The 16131-nt window shown below is 39.8% G+C and overlaps 1 protein-coding gene across 6 annotated transcripts in view; it reads right to left on the minus strand.

The window, feature by feature from the left end:
* Positions 1-815: 815 nt before the first annotated feature.
* ARK2N (arkadia (RNF111) N-terminal like PKA signaling regulator 2N) overlaps positions 816-16131 on the minus strand; it is a 78105-nt gene continuing 62789 nt past the window's right edge. For 4 of the 6 annotated variants that reach the window (XM_048218533.2, XM_026496244.4, XM_026496243.4 and 1 more), the window contains 2 exons: positions 13050-13176; positions 816-4845 (listed from right to left, as the gene is read on the minus strand). In XM_048218533.2, coding sequence (XP_048074490.1) covers positions 4656-4845; positions 13050-13176 — 317 coding nt within the window. In that variant the 3' untranslated portion in view covers positions 816-4655. Of the gene's footprint in view, positions 4846-9893; positions 9962-13049; positions 13177-16131 lie in introns of all 6 variants that reach the window. The other 2 variants (XM_044382981.3, XM_044382982.3) reach the window with 2 other exon arrangements.

A 16131-nucleotide genomic window follows, 5' to 3' on the forward strand; every position in this document is an offset into this window, starting at 1 on the left:
GGCACAAGGAATCAAAAGCAATCGAAACAGTTTTCTTCTGGAGTCCAAGAAAAGTTGAGTTTCTCACAGGCACTAATATGTCTAGGTCTCAGATACAAGGTGGTACACAGAACCATTCCAGAATGCTGAAAACATTTCCCAACTGTTAACGGTGTATTTCCTCATTGTTAACAGACCCCTTTCCAGTGCAAGCAGAACTAAGAATTCCTGAGGAACATGAAAAGATCCAGGAGCGGTATTTCAGTAAAGACAGGCCTCAATCTCCCCAGTTCCTCGTTCCCCTTTACATGAAGACAAAAGTCATGAGATGTTAATATGGTAGTTCCCGTAATTTTTATAGCCAAATAAAACCCTGAAAATAGAACCAAATTAAAGGACAAGTTCTTTGGGCTGTTCTGAAGCACCCTATATGTGATGTGACGTTCAACCACGTGCAAAGTGCATGCAGTCAGGCGTCTGGTGCTGGTCCCTGGGAAGCAGCTATCTGCTGAGTTTTCTGCCCAGGAGCAAAGGCGCCTAGCGCTAGGAAGCCTTCTGCTCTCTTTGAAATCTCACTGGTCCTAGCTGGCAAGGGAGGCGGGGGTTATAGGAAAGCCAGTGCAAAGCTACTTTTATCTAGATCTAATACAAACAAAGGCCACATGCAAAACATCTTGGGAGTACGACACGGCTCTTGATTGGAAAAAGGCAGTATGCCAATAAGATCTGTTAACAAAATATAAGCCACTTTCACATCCAAAAGCGAACTTAGAAGCTGCTCCAGGCACCATCTAATTAACTGAAGCAGATAGAAAAAAAATCCTCAGAAATTATCATTGTTTAAATACACTCTATTTTATTTTGTCTTAAAATAGTTTAACCTTTATGCTACAGACTTATTTCAAAAAACAGAAAATCTTATCTTGCACCAAAAAATATATATATAACACTCTGTTTTATTATTTTTTCTCCAAAGACCATTAAATACTAAATGGAAACAAAAACTAAATAATGAATGTAAAGAAGAACCAAATTTTGTTTTAAAAACTAGAGTTGCACATTTTAAAACATTAATTCTAAGCAATGATTTGTCGTCACTGCATCAAGTCCACGCTCACACTCCAGCAACAGCAGACCTGTTAACCACCAAGTGCATTGGTTGCTAGCCATACAATGGCTAACATTTCATTTTCATGGTAAGAGGAGCAAAAGGCTTCATAGGACCTTTGTACTCTTTAAAAAACAAAACAAAACAACAACAAAAATATTTCCTAGTTATCCAGTGATTTTTCTTTTAAGATCACTACCCTTTAAAATTTGTTAAAAGAATAAGATGTAGTGTTTTAAATAAAATGAAAAATACAACAGCATTGGACTAAAATACGTGATTATTTTAAACAAACAGTGCACAATCTGAGGAAGTTTGGTTAGGGCGCAATCATTTTTATATATACATGGAAGTCACACCATACACATACTGGAAAACAGAAATTAGGGGCTCCTTGCATTTAAAAAAAAGTTTGAACTAAAAGACAAAATTGTGTCCCCAGATCTTTCAAAAACCTTGTGACACAGTATAAAAAGCAGGCAACGAATTCATTTTTAAGTTACCTATCGTGCTAATCTGCTAAAAGTAACAGTGAACAACTGACTGAGCAAATCAGACGGTTCATAGTCACAACTGAGAATCATAAAAGCAGAGTTTATGCAATGCTCAATTTTAATGAACACTGGAGTCCGTTCAGTCTGGCCCCTTCCATCAGAATGAAAAGACAGCTACTGGTGAGCAGCACGCACGTGTTCTAGGGCAGCCTCGAGGACGCGATAGCCAGTTACCGCTCTGTGGTTTCAAACTGGAGGGTAGGGAGGGACTTAACTGAGTTCGTGCCACGATCCAATCTGTGACCCAAGTGCACCGCTTTAGCAGAGATATTACTTTGAACAGTGTTCTGTGACACATAAAGAAGTGTTTATGCTACCAAATGTAACACTTTGGTTAAGAACAATCCCTCTGAAGGAAATTTCAAATGTCACAGTTGTTGTTTCCCACAGAATATTATCAGTAAAATACCTTTCCAGAAACCACACCCCCACTCTTCTGGATCTGGCATTGAAAGAAGAGTTGAAACAGAGTCTCTCTACAGTCAGTAGGTGGGAAAATCCCACCCCTGTAGGGGAAAACAGCTGACTGTCTCTACCATCCCTTCCCCTCCCCCTTTTGCATATTAATTTCTAAATCCCTGTTCTGGTGCATCAAGTCAAGTAGTCAGGATGCTGAAATAGGGGCAGGTGCAGGAAAAGTGCAACCTGGTGTAAAAGCAAAAGGCCACAGAAGAGCTTGGTTATGACGGTGCTCGCTGCTCCCAATCCACAGTGCACACAGCACACCCGAAGAAATTCTCTTTAGAGGATGACTCTTAGGGGCTAAAGAAAGTACGTCATGGGAAATCACCTGCTGTGTGAAATTGGACAAAACACACTATTAATGTAAGGATAGGTAATGCAAAAACATTCTTTAAAATGGGGCTCTGCCCGGATGCTGGGGAAAAAATAAGCTGCAAAAACTTCAAGTCATATAATCCACTCTATTCTTTTCCCAATGATTTTCCTGGAAAACACAGACCAGAAATTGTACATTTCTGCTTTGTCTAGCATTTTAATTCAAGTCAAAAACAACGTGTAACAGTAAAATTCAATAAATTAATCCTAAAGTAAAATATGAAGGTCCAAGGATACACCAGTAGTGAATCTGCAGAAGGTCCTATCTCGCTCTGGCCTCTGGATCTTTGGTTTTTGTCTAGAATTGTGGCCACGTGAGAGACTTGATATATGAGGTGCTAAAACTGGAGGTTCATGATCTTTTAAAAGCCTGATCTAGTAAAAGTAGATTGACAGGAAAATAAAAAGTTGATGAACAACAGAGGCCAGATCAAATGAGATGCTATCAGAGAAGACCAAAGAACACACACTTATATCCACTCCCATGGAAGAGGGATATGGAAGAACTAAAGCAGCAGGAAGAAGGGTCAAGGACTAAATGAGTCTTTACAAAAAAAGAAGAAGAAGAAGAAGAAAAAGAAGAAAAGGCCAGGCAGGTGGAGCCAGGCAGACTCTGACGCATGCGCACACAGGGGTATCCCCATTTGTCTTGGTGGCCCCACTGTACCTACCCCGCACAGTGCCTTATGCAGGACAGGCACTGGTACATGTGTGTCCACTGAATGACAACTGAAAATGGTAGTTCTCGTGCTCTTATGATAAGGAAGAGCCACCAAGGCATTTGGGGAGGGAAGCAAAGGGCCACTGCAATGTTACATGGCAAATACGGAAACAAAAAAAAAGCAAACAAAAACCACGGGAAAACAAAAGACAAGGTCTTCTAAGCCAATAGTACTTCACTCCTCCCTGCGCACAGTACATAGTGTTCTAACTAGGTATTGCTTGTAAAAGAATTCACTAGTAACTACAACATGTTATAGGAAAAAAGGTAGTAACTAATGCCACATAACTCCAACACTGGCATTTCCTGAATTCCCTGAAGCTCCTACCACCCTTTGCTTATTTAGATACTGTAAAACCTACAGTGTCATTTATGTGCTTTGCATCTGGTTTCTTATGATGCATTTTGATTTTCCCACTTTTAGATGGTAGAGGAGAAAAATACCCAAATACAGCATCAGGTCTATTTCAGCTCAAGTGTTAAACTGTTGCTGTACCTCCTTTATGGAGAGACTAGCTATGAAAGAAGGCACTGTCTTTTCAGACTTGTAAGTGCCCACATCTTAGAGGCGAACACAACTTTTCATATTCTACCTAAGTAACAGGCTTCTGTGTTCTCCCATTATTTGAACAAACCAGGAAAAAAAAGTTGAGGGAAAGGGATTTTCCTACTGATCTCTCACTACTCTCCTCACATGCCCAGAAAACCTCATGGTGGGTATCTATCTGAAATGCCTCTGCCCCAAAAGCAGACATTTTCCAAAGAGTTATGAATTATTGCGACAAGGAGACCAACTAAGTCACCTTAGCGGTATTTATAAACACAAAGGGCCATATATCAGTTATTTGTGTTGTGTGAAGTCAGCCAGGAGCAAAGTCAGGAAACAAGGCAGAAGACTTAAGCTAAAAGAAAAGTAATACTTCTGTCTCCTATTTTTAAGGACAGATTTTCAAATGCACATGCCCTACTAGGTGCCAAGAAGGACCTGACTAAATGTGTGCAAATGCCCTAACGTAGGAGTGCCAATGGGTGGGCTGACAGTGGTCAAGTCTAGATATTAATTTTATTACACAGAAAAATAAATACAAGATTCAAAAACTGAAATCCATTTTCACCTGGTAATTAAAATATCACTCTACAAGGAAGGCAGAGTTTCCTAAGATCAAAAGTCACCAAGTAAAATGAAGCTGTCTAATAAATTCATCATTCTCATATTCCTACTGAGGGAAAGAAGAAATTCTTTTCTCTGTGCTAAGTTATTTTCCTAAGTGACTTCTTTTAATTTAAAAAAAAAAAAAAAAAAAAGGAAGAGGGGGGCAATTTTCCATGAGTTTCGATTATACAAATGCCACAAACAGCTTCTGAGGCTGAAGCTATGACAATGAACTTCCATGTCACAAAGAGGAGGAGGAGGAAGTGGAAGGGAACAGTGCAGAGGAAACACAGTGACATTGTATTACAGTAGGTATTTACGTCTGCTATCCTCATCCAAGGTAAGATCCACAACTTCTGCAGGTGAAGCCCAAGTCTGCTGGGGAGTCACAGCAGTCCATGACTGTGTTTGCCGGGTGCTGACATACTGCGTGCCGGAACCATGCTTCCACGACGAAACACTCTGAATCACACCTCCTCGAGGATGAACACACCTGCAATTGAGGTGGAGAGCAAAAGCACAAGCATGGTTAATCCCATCACAGGAAAACCAGAAGGGAATATGGCTTCAGGAGCACCGACTGATACTTTTACAAAGATAAGTTTACTGTGTGAGTTCATGAGACTCACAACCAATATCTTTCCCTTCTTCCTCCCTCTTTGTCTCCCTTCCCGCCTCTCTCAATTTAGCCTAAAAACGGACAAGAGTCTTGTCTCAGTCAGAAATTCTCAAGTTATGTCTAGATCCGTTACTGAAATGGATAGGTAACATAATGTTTCTCTCAACACAATTAAACCTCCGGGGTCTTCAGGACAGGGCAGAATATAAATCCAGAACAAAATTAAGATACCCAATCTTAGTCTAACCAAATGAAACAGTAAGAAATATAGGTACAAGCTGTTCTCCCAAAAAAGTTCTATGCCATCCTGGGAATAATACCTTCAAAGACAGTAATACTCCTTTACAGATTGGATTTCTAAGTAAGTACTTGGTCACGCAGGCATAAAGGATCAATTTCCCTTACCCTGAAGGTCACAACACCTGGCTCACTCATCTGAACTGCTTATGTGTTTTAGTTCAGGGAAAGTAACAAGGCTGAAGGTGCTCAGTTAAGGTCCTCTATAAGTATTTTATCAGAGGGACAGAACTGCCTTGCTGATAAATCTCACCGAGAGTTAACTGGAAGAAAACTGTTTCTGAAACAGTGACATAATGAGTTCCACATTCCAATCAAATGATAGAACCATGAGCCTCCCAGATGAATCACTGAGTGACTCTGGATTCGGATGAGAGGAAGGCAGGCTGCTCAAGCTTTCGTTGCTACTTTTGTCCTCACATGTGAATCACTGACCAGATCCTATGTAATGTATGTGACAGAGACAGCTGACAGGACTCCAGTCGCGTGAACTACTACAGTGGGTCTTGAGCAGCGGCTCTAACAGGCTGCATACGAGTGGTGCTGGATCGCTGGAGAATTCCAGCTCTGACCCACCGCTAACTGCACTACCAGATGCAAAAGAACATTAGGGTAACAATGGACAAGATTCAGTTGCAAAACTGCTGAAGGACTCTTAAGATCCTGCAAAGAGGCCTTGCTCCTACAAAGGTAGCCTGAAGTTACTCCCTTACCAAGAGAAGTGCCAAAAAACAGATCCCCCAGGGCCAGAGCAAGGGGCAGAATGTAGATCTGTTACCATACCAGAAGCCCATCATTTGTTCCGAATGGGCTAAGTAGCTATTAACCCAGAGGCTACTACATTTTCAAAGATTAGCTACTGAAAACCCTAAAGTATGAGACTTATATAAAGTCCAAAGGCTAATCCAGATCTGTCCAATTCATTAAGTACACTCAGATGAAGTGATCTTGTAATCACAGAAAAATGTCAGCCAAAGGAGTCCATTCAACATTTATAGAAATGGTTTTGATGACTGATGGCACTAGCAAACCGAGTTTCTTAAGCAGTCTCACCTCATTTGACAATCCCAACAGACCTATGAGGTAGATGTGGAAGTTACTATTCATACTCAACTGAAAGGGAAACTGAGGATTAAAGTGGTTACATGATTTGCCCAGGGTCACACTGCTTGAAAGTGGTGGGCCAAGGAGCTTCAAGCCAGGTCTGATCTTGAGTCCACTGCTTTTCACATCAGGTTTTCGCTTTACAAACGTGTGTATTAAATTAGGTAAGGCAAAACACAGTGAGTGCAAAGCAGAGTGCAATGTAGGCTCAGATTAACAATTTAAAAATATAAAGTTCTCCAATAATTCAAAAGCCCATCTGTACAAGGACTAATTAAAGGAGGCTAGAACTTAGCAGAATTCAGAGAATGAATGGCTACAGAGAGAATCCATGTAATCTTTGGCAGAATTCCTAGAAACACCTCCGAAATAAAAGAGGTATTTAGTCCCAAATGTTACCCTGCACTGCTCCCTAAGTGATCATACAAAGGAGTGGCTTTAAAAAGGATCTGATCCAGGGGCTCCTGGGTGGCTCAGTCGATTAAACGTTTGCCTGTTGGTTTCAGCTCAGTGACGTCATGATCTCAAGGTTGTGAGACTGAGCCCAGTGTTGGGCTCCCAGATCAGAGTGGAGTCCGCTTGAGAGCTTCTCTCTCCCTCTGCCCCTCCCCACCCCACGCTCGCTCTCAAGTGCACTCTCCCTCTAAAATAAATCTTTAAAAAATAAAATAAAGGGGATCAGATCCAATCTGCCCATTTTACAAAAGAGAAAAGCAAGGCCAAAAGACAATTGCACAGGGTCTTAAGCAAGTTATTAAGCATAGGACCCCAAAAAAGGCCTCCATCGGGGAGTTTATTTTACACTAAGCAACTATGCCTTCCTCAGACTGTACCTGAAGCACTATACTATGTCTGATTGTAAGGAGCACTGCCTGGCCCCTGGGAATCATTCAATAAACAGCAAAGCAGATTCTAGAACTACTCACAGTAGGAGAGTGAGAGGTGTAGAGACAGTATATACCACTGAGGAATGGTGGACACAGAGAGGAGAATAAGGAGATGAGGCACTTCTTCAACTATCTGAATTAGATCACTTCCGTAATTATGTTACAAATGATTCCAGTTACTGGAAACCAACTTGGACTACTTTAAGCAAAAAAGAGAATTTACTGGAAAGATACCTGAGCACCTCAAAGAACCTAAGGATGATGTTGTTAACTAGGTCTCATTCATTTGACTCAAGCCTCAACCCTCTCAGTCTGTTTCTCTCATTTCAAAATTTCGGATTCTCTGGATTACGTGATGATCCCATCTTCAGTCAAAAGCTTTCTCAGCTCCTATTTAACCGCAACTGGAAGGTCAATTCCCAAAGAAGGGAGAACCACCATGGTAGAACATGGCTACTTCACCTTGTACAGAGATCTCAAGAGCAAACTAACAACCACAAATCAGTTTATGGAGGGAAGTTTTAGATGATCACTACTACACAACAATCACAGCTACTACCAAATGGAATAAACTGCCTTTAGTGCAAGGAAGTGCTAGGGTATCTGGGTATCTGTCAGGAGTATTACAGAGTATTCTAAGATGACTTCTAAGGTTAGCACTGACTTTAAGATTTTGAATAATACAGGCAAAACTCCTTTTAGAAGGCAGGCTAGTAGTCACGGGGCGGGGGGCACAATGGTGGGAAGGTTGTAAATGGAAGACGGCACAGGAGGGACTTCTGTTTCTTGATCGGAGTGCTAGTTACCGGAGTGTGGACAGTCTGCAAAAACTAAAGTGTATGCTGAACACTTTTCTGTGTGTGTTATAAGCCAATAAAACATACCAGACATTTTTTGTGATTTAGTGATCTCAACTGTCTTGAATAAAATGGTAGCTAAGAGATGGATGAGGCCAGAACAAGGCTTTAACCACATTTCCTTTTTAAGTACAGGGCAAAAAGACTCAAGCTGGTAAACAAAGAGTGCTAGAGAAACATTTCAACTATTTTACAAGATGGTGTACATCACTTATACCGGATTGGGAGGGAAAAAATTTCAGAAGGAAAAAGGCACCAGAACATTGTTATCAGCCCCACAGAGTTGCCCTATAAAGAAGGATGGGAGAGGCTCAAATTTCTGGTAAGGCCACAAAGTACAGTTTCATGGATTATGACAAACCCCTTTTCTGTATGATGAAAGACGTGGCGTGGAAACATACTCAGCTGTTTTCTAACTGATCCAATCCAATTCTAGTGCAGATGCAGGCTGCGTTTTCACAAAGCATTTAATCTGCATATGATGGGCAACTGGCATAAAAAATTACCTAGAGTCATATTTTGAGTCCTATATCCAAGAAAATGCTTAGGACTCACTCCCCCCCCCCCCAAAAAAAAACCTACTTTCTAAGTAGTAAGTTTTGATAGGATAATTTCCTGCTCTTCATATACTGAGACTAATACAGGAGAGACTTCACAGTGGAAAAGAAAAAACACAGAAAGAGGGCAGGCTCTGATGGCCAGCTTTTGATATAGTTAACTTACTATCCTAAGAAAACAACATTAAACATTAATCACTTTTGCTCTCATTTACAGAGCATGAACATGACCTCTTAGATAACATTCCTACTTATTTTTCCTAATTGAAGATGAAATGAATCCTTGGCTTCAGAAAAATGCCTGTCTGTCTCCCTTGCTTTTTTAAGGTTAATGTTTGAAACTGGTTGTAGGAAGCAATCAGTCTTAAATGCAAAAGGTTTCCAGCATGAGTTGTTCTGTTGAGGGATGAACCAACATTAAGACAAATGACCACAAGACCAAAGACCACAGTGAAATGAGGTAAGGATCTGATTATTCCCAAAAGCTTCACAGGACAGGTATCAAAGAAACTGTTCCAACAGTTCCATAACAGAAAGATCTGTTCTATATGCCTTCATCTTCCTAGGGCAATTACCAATGAGGCTGGTAGAAGAAATGGAAAAAGGACGAAGGACAAAGACAAATACTGGCAGAGGGCCATAAATTAAAACTTCTGGCAAAATTAAATGGATACAGAGGAACTAGAGGTGCTGGAAAAAATCTGTATCTCATTGGCAAAGAACGTCTTGTGAAAATGGGACTGTCCCAAAATTAACATCTACAAACGGTAACATTTAGGTAACATCAGGAGTTAATCACAGCAATACAAGGCAGCCATAAAAGATGCATTCAAACCATTAATTCAGAAGGCATGCTTTCTAGTCTATGACTAGAAGAAACACGGAAACTAAGAGAACATATCAAAATCTAAATTTAAAGAGAAAAGATATCAACGTGCAAAAAAAGAAAAACTGTTTAAAAAAAATAGACACATCATAACTAGAACTACTGAGCCAATGTGAAACAAAATGCTTCCAATATGGAAAAATGGCAACACAATTCAAGTCCGAGCAACCACAATCCCAAAGAGAACAACTCAAGAACCAAGTCTGAGTTTTAAAAAAACTCTCCGAAAGCCCACAGCAAGGTAGAATATCAAAAAATAAGAGCAGGACACTAAATCCAAACAAAACATCTCTGCATGCAAATCAAATTAGAACAAAAAGATGTGGATCAAAACCTAAAACCTTTTTCCAAGCGATAACCCTGCCAGAAGCCCATCAATACTTCATAACTGCAACCCTAGACCTGTAAAAGAAATAAATTCCAGATGAGATACAGGCAGCCAAAGCGGTCACTCCGAAGCAACCAACAAGAAAGCTTCTCCCCCCACCTGCTTCTCAGATTTTTAATCTCAAATGTTTGAAAGAGTGTCAGGCCTCCTCTACAGTAAGTACTGGAAAAATGTTCAGAAAGACACAGAAGAGCCAGTGAGACTACTCAGTCCTAGACCCAAAGAGCAAAATAAAGATCCCCTCAGAATGACCCAGGAGTCAGTTCAAAGTACTCCGACAAAATCTGCCAACAGTACGTTCTATCATATGGGCAGTATTCACACCACTGAGGTTTCATCATCAATTGGTCACCTCTAGGATAGCATTTCCACAGGATTCAAACCAGAGGGTCAGAGTAAAACACATCTTGATGATTCAGAGCCTATATGGAAAAAGTCCTTGAAAGTAACATTACAGCGTGTCGTTTAAAATGTAGCCAGTCACTTGACTTAGTTCAAGAGTGGAACAAACAGGTCTATAGAGTAAAAGGACAATCTGGATAAAAGACCTATTAAGTATGGAGACGGGTGTACTACAGATCGAGAGGGAGAGAGAGAGGGAGAGGGAGAGAGAGGGAGTGTATTGGCGGTGGGTAAGAACTTAGAATTTCAATTTCCAAGTTTTAACAGAAATATCATGATAATTTTAACTCCAGATACCAAAATACTGGTAGGAAAAAAGAAGCTAAAGAGTTTATGATGGAAGAAAAGTTGAACAAAGAAGCCAAGAAGAAAGGTGGCTCACTCTGTAACATTTCTAGGCACAAGTAAACAGTAAAGAAGGGAGATCTGATAGAAGTTAATAGAAAACTGGACCAACTAGTATGTCTCAGAGACAAAGAGATCAGGTGAGCAACACAGGTTATCACCTACTCCTTGCTACTTCCGTAGGAACACATGACTAACAGCAAATTAAAACATGAAATGTAATTCAAGAGGAAGTTGGTGAATGGATAATGTGCTCCTGGCACAACTGAAGATAATTTACCTCTATCAATCTGTTAATAGGCAAGATAAGGTTTACAGTAGGGATTAAATAGATAATCATGTCTTCTATATTGTAAGGAACAACAGTGAAATAAATAATGGCAAACATATACTAAAATAAAGGAAAAAATCAGAAGGTCTATCCTCTCATCTGAGGGAAAAGTCAGCACGCAGGGAATAGATGAAAAAAGAGAACAGGAAAACGTTCTCGATTAAGGCAGAAAAAAAAAAGGAAAAAGAAGGGCATTAAGGAAAGACTGAAGAATGAAAATTCTCTCCCACCAGAATAGGGGAAATAACCATTAAAAACGGGAAAGAAAAAAGGAAGCAGCCACGCAATCATACTTATGGCATAAACACAGGACAGAGGAGGAAGTGTTTAAGTCTGATAACATCTGAGAACTGGCCACTTTGGGGGAGAAGACATGTTAAACAATGACTTAACTCTACGTCCTTAAAGTCTCAACAGGTATGACCTGAAAAATGCTCTCAGAAACTAGGATCAGTTCTCATTAAGACTCATTAAATGTAGCCTCAATTTACAGGCATGTGTATTTTGCCCGCACTCTCCACTCCTAAGTTCGCCTTCCATATACATGACAGAAGAAATGCTGGTCAAGTTTTATTACCTTCCTAACCAAAGAGTAAAATCAGATCCAAGAGCCAGATAATGTAGATATTGTGTCATATACCTACTTGGGGCAATCAGGAAATCACAACCTAACTCTTGTAGCCCGGGAGAAAAGTTGTTTGCTAATGTAGAATACAGATATTACAAAGTCTAAATTTTTGGTGTGGGTGTGTGTGTGTGTGTGTGTGTGTGTGTGTGTGTGTGTGTTAAATGTTCCTCAGGAGTACCTCTGGGAGGGCTATAACTAATTCTTAGGATTATCGTAAAGCAAGAGTCAGTAAATCTTTTTTTCTACAAAGGGGAAGATGGTAAATATCTCAGACTCTGAGGACTATAAGGTGTCTGTTTAAACTTCTCAACACTGTCACTGGAGCGCAACAACAGCCACAAACAGTATGTAAATGAACAAGTATGGCTCCGTTCCCATTAAATTTTATTTATGAGTAAATGCATTTTATTTGAATTTCTTTTCATATAATTTTCACATGTCACAAAACATTCTTCTACATTTGAAACCTCCCCCCCACCACGCCTGACCCTTCACTATTTAAAATGTAAACCAGTCTTAACCCAAGGTCCATACAAAAACAGGGAGCAGACCAGATTTGACCCATGGGCTACAGTTTGCTCACCCCTAATCTTTTTTTTTTTAAGATTTTATTTATTTGAGAGAGTGAAAGAGAGAGCACGAGAGGGGGGAGGGTCAGAGGGAGAAGCAAACTCCCCACTTAGCAGCGAGCCCAATGCAGGGCTCAATCCGGGGACTCCGGGATCATTACCTGAGCCAAAGGCAGATGCTCAACCAACTGAGCCCCCCAGGCGCCCCTCACCCCTAATCTTAGAGAATGACAAATTTCAAAATTTTTTGTAATACTACACAAAGTTGATGTCTTGTGTCTTTTTTTTTAATTCTAAAAACAGAACTGCCTGAGTCACATGAACATCACTAGAAATCTAGGTTAGGAACAGACCAAAGTAACTCACAAGTTTTAATGAAAGACAAGAAGAGGTACGTTAGGAAACAAGCAATAGAGGTATGATGTCAGATGTGTATTTCCTAATTGTTTGCTCACAGTATATTTCCAGATAAAGTGAAAGTCAAGAAAATATGAATGGCAGGGGGAAAAGCAGGGTGATACTTATGCTGTAAGAGAAAAATCTGTCAAGCGATCTAGACATTTGCTAAAAATAAGAGAGGAAAACATCAGTTCTATTTCACATACATGTATGGTTGAGAAGTTCTTGATATAAGACATTATGCAACACATTCTGAAGCTCGTATCATGTCTAATCAAAGAGCATTTTTTAAACCAAAGGAAGCTGAGCAATAGCTCTCACCATTCATGCCAGCCATGCAATGAGGATTATCATTTTCTTCTCACTTGGCTTCTCGTTAAAATCACATTCACATTTAAAATATCAGAATGTTCCACTTAATATCCTACCTTGCATGTTCCTGGACTCCCACAATCTCCACTTCACTATCTGAAGAGGCAATATTAATTTCTTCATTGAGAGGTGCATTGCCAGCCGATGTCTTGTCACTTGCTAGGAATCCTGGATCCAAATGACCTGAAGAGAAGGGGGAAAAAATAAGCTCTATAGTTCGACTTCTTAGAAGCAGCACGAGCAACTCATTGACAGATCTCCCATCAAGGTTTAATCACAGAAACAGAATTGCTGTACAAGACCTCACCAGAGCGAAACTGTCAAGTCTCTCACTCTCTATTCCTTTGGAAGAAAAAAAAAAAAAAACCCTCTGAGTACTTCAGTACACAGTAAATAAAAAACTGTGATAACACTCTATTATATTTTATTCCACAATGCTTTTTGCATTCAATTCCTGTCTGCTTTTAAATGACCTGTATAACAGGTTTGTCACCACCTAGAGGGCAATGGGGTTCTCTACTGCTTACCGGTGAATTTTAACAAAATTCTAAACCAGAAACGTTCAAAGGCATAAATGGAATAAATAACAGAAATCCTCATTAATATCATATTTATACTGGAATGCTTTATGAAGGACTTAACAATTTTCTTTAAATTTTAAATAATTTTAACAGTTTTTCTCAAAAGGAATGTAGAATTGACAAAATCTAAACCCAAAACCACATCTAAAAGAAGAGGCTAGAGGCAGATCACAGTTTTTGTTCTGAGCAACTGAAATATAACCTGTACGTTGCTGACAGTTCTTACTAGACAGAAAGAAACCACATACTCTGGAAAAGCACAATTTGCGGCACTGGGGCATGTAAGAACTTTTTCACAAGGGGCCTCAAAAAGCATCTATTACATGGTGCAGTAAAACACACTCTCTACCTCACCGAAATCATGAGCTTCATAGAACTCTCTCTCCATAAAGGCTAAGAGCATAGCATCAAAGTACACAGCAATATAAGCAATTCTAACAAGAGTTAAAATAATTCAGCCTATGTACCCAGCTCTTAAATGTACTGGCCTTTATGAAACTTAGAATATCTAGGAGTTATGAAATAAACCAAGTTGCAACAGGTACAAATTTTTAATTACTCTTTAAAAGGTACTTTTATTTAAATATATTGTCATCTGACACAGTATTGTGTCTCTATATTTAAAAAAGAATCCTTGGTGATACCTCATATAAACTAAGCCACAATCAGTAAGATTTTACATACATGACTCTCCTTTCCCCCTCCTTCATCCCTTCACATCACTCACTCAAATGCTTCAAGGTCACTGAGAAACCTTGTACTTTCATACTCCTGCAAACTTTTAGTATAACCCTTTTGGAAAGTTATAGACAGTCCTAAAGCAAAAGCCTTTTAATTTTTTATCTTCTGAACCTGTAGTTCCATCTCTGAGAATTTAGCCTAAGGGAAAAAACTTTAAGCAAAATGCAATGATGTCCAAAGATAGTGATTAGTCTATGTAGAAACTTGGAAAAGTGTATGCATAACACAAAAAGTGTCACAAAAGACACTATAAAAATATTTTGGTGCTGGGTGAAAGCTAGTAAAGAGTAATCAAGCTTGAATGTAACTGTGGGTCTTTTTTTTTTTTTCAATTCTTTAATATTTTTTTTTTTCTTCAGTTGGCTATGATGCATATGAGAAAACAAGACCACAAAGCTTAAAATGGCTTCTAGATAGAAGCGGCGATTGAGATTATATTAGCCTGCAAGGACTAACTTTCTGTATTAAAGAACAGCAAAAATAGGATTCTAAATATTGGCCGTAACTTTGAATCCGATGAGCATATGAAAGGCGGCATTCACCAGACAAAACACAGTTTTGTTACATCTGGGGTGGTTGCTTAAATGGGAGTATGTATGGTTAAGACTTGATTTGGTAAACTCAGATTCTTGCTCTGACCCTAATACCTTGCTCGTGGCGAAGTCTTTTGTCCAATTTCTAGTTCAATGTTGAAGTTACAACTATTAGCACACACACTGTTCCTACTGCACTGCTAGGAAAGAATATAAATTGATAGTCTTTTTTCAAACCTTCAACTTGTCCACATTCAATCTTCTGAGCAGCCTGGATTTGTGCAACTATAACAATTGACCTCATCTATTTGTTCCTACAATAAATACTTGTTTATGACAGGCTATGTACTAGGTGCTAGGAATACTATGGAGAACAAAGACAGGAGGTATATGGTGTCTACCCTCAATGAACTCACGATATACTCAGGGATTATAAAAAGCAGTCCATGACACTATGGCTTGAAAACTGCTCCGTTAGAGAGGTAAGGAGTGCGTTTAAAGACACAGAAAAGGGAAATTTCCCAGACTTGGGAAAAATCAAGGACACTGCGCTCCTACGGAAGAGTAGGCACAGGTGAGGGGAAGTAGCAATAAGGAACACTGTGTTGTCCTTTAGGGTATAAAAGTTCAGCGAAACGTGGGGTAATGAAGTAAAAACAGTAATGGGAAATGAGGCTGGCAAAGTCAGCAGAGCTCAGATCATGGTAAGGAGTCTGGACTTGACCTTGAGAGTAGGAAACCACTGAAGTATTTAAGCAGTGACATGATGTGGTTTTCCATTTTTAAAAATTTCCTTTTGGAGTGTACAAATGGAACTAATATCAGAGCAGGGAATATGAGAGGCAAGAAAACCAGTTAGACTGCCATAGTTTCCTGGGTGAGAAATGACTACGGCTGAACTAATAAAGAAACAAAATGGGGGGATACTCCGTGTACGTGTATATACAGAGGCTTAGTAATGCTGGGAATCAGGCAAATCAACAAACTTAGGAAAAAATAATGGCTAGGTTTCCGCTTTAGGTAACTGGATAGTTACAGCGCTAGAGGACACCCATGAACAGATGAGGGTAGTTGCTCAGGACAGGACGATGGCGTGCCTCTAAGATGTCCAACAGGCAGCCGAGATGCTGTTCTAAAGCCCAGGACAGGGGTCTAGGGAGGAAAGAGAGTCCTCGGCAGTAGGTGGGAAGGTAAAGGGCAGCAGAGGCGTGAAGGAGGCCTAGAACAGAACCCTGACAAACACCAATAATTAAGGATGAGCAGATGAAGGGGAGCTCACCAAG

Source organism: Ursus arctos, unplaced genomic scaffold (genome assembly GCF_023065955.2).
Source record: "Ursus arctos isolate Adak ecotype North America unplaced genomic scaffold, UrsArc2.0 scaffold_17, whole genome shotgun sequence".
In the NCBI taxonomy this organism is placed as follows: domain Eukaryota; kingdom Metazoa; phylum Chordata; class Mammalia; order Carnivora; family Ursidae; genus Ursus; species Ursus arctos.